At 35.9% G+C, this 8,193-nt stretch overlaps 1 protein-coding gene across 3 annotated transcripts in view; it reads left to right on the top strand.

Annotated features, from left to right (window-relative positions):
* The window catches only part of LOC115232440 (innexin unc-9), a 677,230-nt gene that overhangs the window by 354,405 nt on the left and 314,632 nt on the right, over positions 1 to 8,193 (top strand). For all 3 annotated transcript variants that reach the window (XM_036500604.1, XM_036500605.1, XM_036500606.1), the window contains one exon: positions 2,995 to 3,058. In XM_036500604.1, coding sequence (XP_036356497.1) covers positions 3,057 to 3,058 — 2 coding nt within the window. In that variant the 5' untranslated portion in view covers positions 2,995 to 3,056. The remainder of the gene's footprint in view (positions 1 to 2,994; positions 3,059 to 8,193) is intronic.

Raw genomic sequence — 8,193 nt, forward strand, 5'->3', positions numbered from 1 at the left:
TGTGTATATGCATGCATGCATATGTGTGTGCGTGTGTGTTTGTTTGTGTGTCTGTGTGTGTATGTGTACTTACGTCTTGACATCACATGATGGTTGTAAACAAGCATGACTGTCATGTAAAAGATGTTGTTTGTTCCCTGTCTTCCATAGCAAACATGTCTTGCTATGGGAAATATTACCTGACTTAGAAACAGGTGGGATTTAGTGACAGGAAGAACATTCAGCCATAGAAAATCTGTCTCAGAAAGTTCTGTCTGACCCATGCAAGCATGGAAAAGTCAATGATGATAATGATGATATATATATGGAGTCTTTCAACACAAATTCATAAATACATCTATATATATATATGAGTGTATTTTTCCCTTGTTAACAATCAACACGGAAAAAATAGATAAATAGTTACCAGGGTAGCAAAAAATCACACAAGAGGTTGTAACTCCTTATTTTTAAAGGTAGAAACTTCAGGTTTACGTGGAACTTTTTGTATAATATATAAATAAATGAATGGAGTTTAACGCAGGTATAATTCAAATACTTTTACTTCCGACACACGTTTCGAAGATATCATTGATATATATATATATATATATATAGACACACGTTGCATTCAAACAGTACCTGACTGTTTTGTTTCATGTTGTTTAGGAGGCTAATTGACAGATTTGCTACAACATAATACAAAATGCTGTGTTGTATTTGTTACAGTTCTCTGCACTTTGAAGCCAACTTTATTTTTCATCTTTTCAAAATCAATCAATGATTATGAATATCAGATATTTTTGCATTCTGGGTTCTTGGATGGTAGTCTTAATCTTTCATCAAGTTTAAGATCACCAACTGATCTACGAATGCCTTTGACGGAGTACACTCTATTATAAAGCATTCAAACCAGTTCTCCAATTTAAGACTAACGTCATCCTTTCCTCTGACGAGTTTCTATAGCCTTGAAATAAACGGGTCGTAGGTGCTGCTCTTCCTTCTCTGAATAAGTAATAAGTAAATATGGCACCCATGTGACAGCAAAAATATTTGATTTATACATATCAAAGGTTGTTGAAACATTGAAAATAATAAAACTCACCCTGTTAGTAAAATCTTGATGCTTAGAGATTCAGGTAATATAATAACATTTACAGATGATCCATTTATGACTACCGGCAACGTTTCCTAATCCTTTAGCCTTAAAACCAGCCATATCCAGTCCAAATATTCCATCAGTTCCATGTTCAAATCAACCTGGTATGGCCTCTTACACCTACCCTACAATGTCTTTCTAAAAATAACTATCACACCATCGAAATCTCAAAGCTACGAGGTAACGCATGATTAATTAAAAGCAATGTTCATAGATCAACATTACTTTTGACAGAGTAATCGGAATGTTAAAGGGTTCATTTATTTGTGCTTCATTCCTTCTGATTTTTTTCTATTAAAAAAAATATGTATTTGGAATCAAAAGAATGGAATAAGAATGTTAAGAATACTATATACTAGTGATTCCTATTCCTTTCACAGATATGGATAATGATTCCGATTCTTACGTTTATATATTCGTTTTGCAAGATTCTTGATGTGAAATTGTGTGTTGAAACAGATATTGTTATATTTGGGAATGGTCATGTTGCCAGTTTAGCCAATAAAACACACACACTATATATTTGGTGTTAATTTGCTTCCGCTTTATTTTATTTTTTACATTAATCGTATTTCGGCCAGAGTTCTTTCGTCACACTTCTATGACCTCATAAGTGGTCCTTTGCTTTCTCCTTTCTTATTTTCTTATTTGTGTCTTTCCTTACTAATGATCAGCCATTTTGTATTCCTATTGTATGTGTCTTTATTAGTGCATGCATATACCCCTATGTGTGTCTGTTTAGTAAGTGCGTGTGTGGGTGGGGGAGTGCCTGTATTATCTGTATCCCCTGTTTATACACATTCGTTTAATTTGTTTTTTATTTATTTTGTTCATGTGTTTATACCTACCTATTATTTTATTCTATTCTTTCTTTTTTTGTTTTTAATTTAATTTAATTTTGTTAACGTATATAGTTATTTAATTCCATTTGTTTATCTGTGTATTGTATTATATTTTTGTTCATATTGTTATCAGTTTATGGGGATCTTATTCTGTCATATGTTGTGGTGTGTTGGGGGTGTGTGCTAGTGTTCCATTCCAGTTTCCTATTCAGGCTAGGTTTATCTTCTATTATGTGTAGCTTCTGTAATTTGTCTAAGCATTGCATCTGTTCTATGTGCGGACAAGATTTTAATTTCTATGTTGTTGAGTGAGCCCCCGTGTTCCTGCTCGGCGTGCTGGTACAGAACCGATGAACCCTTCTCTTCCTTAAGTTCCCTCCAATGTTCATTTGTCCACTCTCCTATGCTCCATGCTGTTTCCCCTATGTATGTTATTGTCTTGCTACTACACCGTCCCTGTGTACATCTTATATTGTTGACTACATTTCTGGCTTTACAATTTGTTTGTGGGCTTAATCTACATACAGTACAGTTCCTATCAGTACAGGGGGTTCTACTAAAAGGGTAGGTTCTACCGATTAGGGATTTGATAGGGTTGCCTAGCCTTCTTAGAAAGAAGAAAGCAAAGGACCACTGATGAGGTCACAGAAGTGTGACGAAAGAACTATGACTGAAATACGATTAATGTAAAAAATAAAATAAAGCTGAAGCAAATTAACACCAAATACATAGTGTGTGTGTTTTATTGGCTAAACTGACAACATGACCATCTCCAAATACAACAAGTCCTATTCTTTTTTTACAATTACGCTTTTTTTTTAAGTTATTTAACATTATTTAACATTGCCAAATTAATTTTCAATGAAGCCAACAAATACATAGAATTATTCACATTAAATCATTTTTGTGTTTATTTTTTAATTATTATTTTTTAATTATTAATTTCGAATTAGTTCTCGCAAATATAGTTAATTGTTCTTTTTTTTTCTCTCTCTCTTTATTTCATTAAATCAGGTTGCTAATTATGCTGCTAAAATTATAGTGGAGTTTAAAAGTTGTGCCATAAAAGCCTCAATATGTAAGTACATTTTCTGATATATATTGATAAATGCTGTGATTACTGTTTATTAATGTTTCAGATCATTATTAAAAATATCCAATAATTTGTCTCATTAGTTATTAAAATCTGGAGATATGTTGATTTACGGGAATTTTAATATATTTTGAACTATATTGCATATCCTATCTCATGTTTGTCTTGACAGCCTTAAAAAAGAAATTAAACCTACACCTGTAATTCATTCTGTCAACAATTAAAAGAAATTCTAGTTTTATATGAAATGTATAGAAAGAGGTCACTTGTGATCTTGTCATATGTTATATATTTACGATATTAAAACAGAGAATAACCAGAGAATTGTTCTGTTATCTGGTATAGTGAGAGAGAGAGAGAGAGAGAGAGAGAGAGAGAGAGAGAGAGAGAGCAAATCAAGTCTGGCTTATCTAAAAGTTTCATCAGAAAGCACCAGTATCATGTTTGTTCCTTCTCGAGCCATTCCTGGCTCATAAGGGCCGGTTTCCCGTTTCCTTGGCGTATAGGTTCCCTACATGGACGGGACGCCGGTCCGTCGCAAGTGAGCTGCAAGATGCAGGAGGAAAGAGTGAGAGAAAGTTGTGGCGAAAGAGTCAGCAGAAGTTTGCCATTACCTTCTGCCGGAACCGCGTGGTGCTTAAGTGTTTTCGCTCACGGACACACACATCGCCCGGTCTGAGATTCGAACCCGCGATCCCTCGATCGCGAGTCCGCTGCTCTAACCACTAGGCCATGTGCCTCCACACCAATATCATGAACCTTAGTTGCAAGATCAGTGACTGTGTGTCCCTTGTTCTCTATATATTGTGAGCTGAAGTGAACTACTGCTATCTCTAGCAGACAAGTATCCATCATCGAGGATGATCACAAAGAGGTCAAAACCGTACAGTCTGGAGGTCTCGTGGCTAGAAGATGGTAGGAGTTCTCTCCCCTGCTTGCAATATATATTGGTTGCAGATTGCATTGAATAACCAGTTGGAGGAGGCGTCCTGCTGAGATTAAAAATAGCAGTAATGTCGGTTTTTTACAGAAGAACAACCATGTTTATTTGGCAATAAACCAAAGAAGACAGAAGGAATAAAACTGGAGCAAGGCTTGGAGTAAAAGCATTAAGAATTTACTGAAAGGAGGCAGAAATAAATCCTGGTAGTTTTAGTTACGCAAAACGCACTCAAACACTTACCGATTACATCTAGATAATCATTTTAGTTAATACTAGCAGTATCGCCCGGCGTTGCTCAGGTTTGTAAGGGAAATAACTATAAAGCATTTTTAGAGAGTTATAGCCAAAAAATAGCAAAAAAATGGAAAAAAATGATGTTAAATTTCTTTTGAGAGTGAAAAAAGGTGGAGTTGCGTCCCCTAGACAGTTTGCGGTTTGTGTTTCTGATTCTCGACCCCATGTCGAATTTATCGATTTTTTTCAGAACTGGGGGAACTTTTCAAAATTTTCGCTACGTTAGTTTTGAATTATGACATTGGGCTATGTGTGTGTCAAGTTTCATCAGAATCGGTTGAAAGCCGTGGTCAGGGTGAGGGTACGAGAAAACAGACACACAGAAACACGCACAGACAAACTGCCGTTTATATAGAGAGAGATTGGGTCAAAATACTTTTTTCTGACGATGTGTGTTGCAAAAACGAGCGAAAAGTGCACCAAACGTAATCCTTATTTCGTTTTACTTTAAGTAGCAGATCTCTGGTGGTCACGCCTGGTTTAATGTTTTCATTTTATTTATTTATTTATTTATCTATTTATTTATTGTTCAGTGATGTATAAACATTGTTTACAAGAAGCATGAATTAAACATCAGTGTGTTTCTTAATTTTTTTGTAACTTTTGCTATTCATTGGAGGGATGTGGTGGTGTTGGTGTTGGTGGTGGGGGCCAGGTTTATGATAACTCTGTGTTTGTTTTTGTGTAGTAGTTTCCGATTGGTCGAATTGTGCTCCCAAGTGATTAGTTTCAGCATTTATCTCTTATAGAGCCTTTTATTTATTTATTTTTTTGGGGGGGTCTTTTATAAGTATTTTTTTTTTTTGCTTGTCTGCCCATTTCTTCGTTATTGATATCTTTTCTATCCTTGCATTGGTAACCAACAGGGAGTACATTTCAAAGGAATTTTCTCGGATGAAGAAGCATCTAATACATATCAATTTAATAAATACTAATGATGATGATGATGATGATTTGTACTATGAGCAAAAGAGAACAAATTATCATTGCAGAAGGAGAAGGAGGGGGAAAAAGTAGTTTATCTTCTTTTATTCTTCTTTTGAATGGCGGCTATGCTTGGGTTCCATCTGCCAGGCTTCTTTCAGTCGATTATTGGCATCTCATCGTTCTCATAAGATACCAAATGCTAAAATCGAACACTGACGTAAAGGGAGATAACTCAGTCAAGCATAAATAACACTGCTGGTTATCTCTGTTAGAATGTACCGGTTTTTGTCCTACGCTGAAAACACCCATGCAATATATATTTCGCCCTAAACATGTCACCTAATCATATCAATATATAACTACTTCCATTGTAAATTCCTGCTTTATCCCTATATTAACAACCAAACAAAGATTATTGATATCAAGTCTGGTTTGCCGAAACTGTGGGCAATTTTTCTTAAACTTACAAATATAAACTTTAGGCTAATCGTTCTTCGAGCTCCGTGAATGATATCTACAATTTAATTATATATAACATGTTTGTTTCAATTTACAATGGCACAATGATTGATGGCCACTTCGAATACGAACCCTACGAGTGATCCTTTACATGGTCATGTAATGCAAGAATAACTGCCAAACTTACCCCAAATTAATACATTACTGTCTTCTTAATAATAATAATAATAATAATAATAATAATATAATAATAATAATAATAATAATAAGGTTACTCAACCAGAAGAAAATTCTAACTGGGTCCCACCTGCAAGGTCATGTGCTGTTTATCTTTATATTAGATCACCATGTCGTGCACATATGGTTGTGATGCATGTGCCTAGTGTACCCTTATCAGACGGGTAGTCATGATGGGTACACTGGGCTTCTTATATTTTACCCCAGTGTCACTTTGATGGCATGCACTGCCCTCTCACTCAATAATAATAATAATAATAATAATAATAATGTACATTGTTTTGTCTTGGTATAAAAGATGGGCTGCAGCAAACATTCTGCTCAATACCACAGATTTGCTTGTCAGTTGCTTGACCTTAACCAGTTGACCATGTCCCATATTGGCTGACGATATGTGCATCTTTTGATCACGAGCAGAAGTAGTTGGGGAGCATCATAGCCATGTGTTGAGGGGGATTCTTTGGGGTTTGAATAATTCACCTCTGGAAACATGGGTGTTTCGTTCAACATCCTTAAACAACCCTTATTCAGAGACCTTTTGAGCAGGATAGGTTACTTGACCAGAAGAAAATTCAAACTGGGCCCCACCTGCAAGGTCATGTGCTGTTTATCTTCATACGAGATTACCATGTCGCGCACATATGCATGTGTCTAGTGTACCCTTATCAGGCGTAGTCATGATGGGTATACTGGGCTTCGTATATTTTACCCCAGTGTCACTTTGAGGGCATGCACTGCTCTCTCACTCAACAAAAATAAAAGACTCATTGGACAATGTAAACCTAGGTATACTATGTCAGGAAAATAGTTGGTGTGGTCACGGCTAGAATGGTTTTATTATAGATCAGTTGAGCAATGACAACCATGCTGAACGATCTTTAATGTTAAAACATGTATATTATGTTGTAATTGTATTGTAACCTTAGGTTGTACCGGATTAAGCAGACCTATGATCAAAGTGTTTTGGTCATTATTACCCTGTCTTCTATTTTTATGTCCCTATGAGGGAGGTGGAGAGGATGAAGAGAAAATAATACATTTTCAAAAGCCTTTATACACAAAAAGATGCCCACCATTATTTCAAAGGCCGTCGTGAAAGAAACATTTGAAAAATCGCTGTCAAAACGGAGCTAATTCAACTTCTGTGAGCGCCCTTATCCGAAACTCCGCCCATGTATCTAATATTACATTATCCAACTTAGCATTGAATATCAATTCTTGGGTATAATTTAAGAGGAATTTGGCAATTATTTCTAGCAGGTCAAAGGATGACAACGTAGAGGCTTCCATACGTCTTATTGATGATGATGTTAATGTAACCTGTGATACAGAGGTAGTTTATCGAACAAAATATTTGGTTTTCATTATTGTCTTGACCATCCATTCTTATTGTAGTAGTATGTTGCGATGTTCATCTTGAGAATGAAAATATTCGCAATTGAAAGAGATTTCCTGATAAACTGAGTGTTGGCTGGCGGTGTAAGTCAATGAGTGTCAATCGTTTTTGTTCAAATGATACTTGTTGATCGTGTGAAATTAAAAAATATTCATAGTTCCAGATAAAATTTTAAATGTACGATGTAGAAAGTAACATTTCTTCAAGTGACCTCCACCGAGATATGTTTCACCACGCTGTACCAGCTTCGATAGATCCTCAGTTCCATGTTGTGTGTCTCTGCCAATAATATGTATGATAATCGACATAACAAGCCCCGATGACAACAGGGTCAATGTGAAAGAAGAAGAAAAATAAACAACTATGACGATTTGAAGTGGGAAATACGAAGGTTGTGGTTAATGAAGAGAGTAGACATGGTACCAATAGTAATTGGAGCATTTGGAAGTATCAGCACTCAACTACCAACATGGCTAAAAAAGATTGATGCAAGTGAGAAGGTAGAACACCTACAAAATATGTCAGTATTGCTTGGAACTGCAAGAATTCTTCGCAGGGTTCTTGAAGTATGACAAGTAAACAAGTGTCGCCTTAGTCTGCTGGCTGTGGACAGCTGACACTTTCCTTCATACCCAGCAAAATAAGCTGTGAATTTTCTTATGATTAATGCCCTGATGCAGTACCAGGCTCCGACTCTCATGGCTTCTGATCTCAACTGATTGGAAGTGTTATCAAGTACATTGTTTTGTCTTGGTATAAAAGATGTGCTACAGCAAATATTCTGCTCGATACCACAGATTTGCTTGTCAGTCGTTTGACCTTAACCAGTTGAACATGACTTTTGGTGGCTGACGATATGTACAT

Source organism: Octopus sinensis, linkage group LG2, assembly GCF_006345805.1.
Source record: "Octopus sinensis linkage group LG2, ASM634580v1, whole genome shotgun sequence".
In the NCBI taxonomy this organism is placed as follows: Eukaryota; Metazoa; Mollusca; class Cephalopoda; order Octopoda; family Octopodidae; genus Octopus; species Octopus sinensis.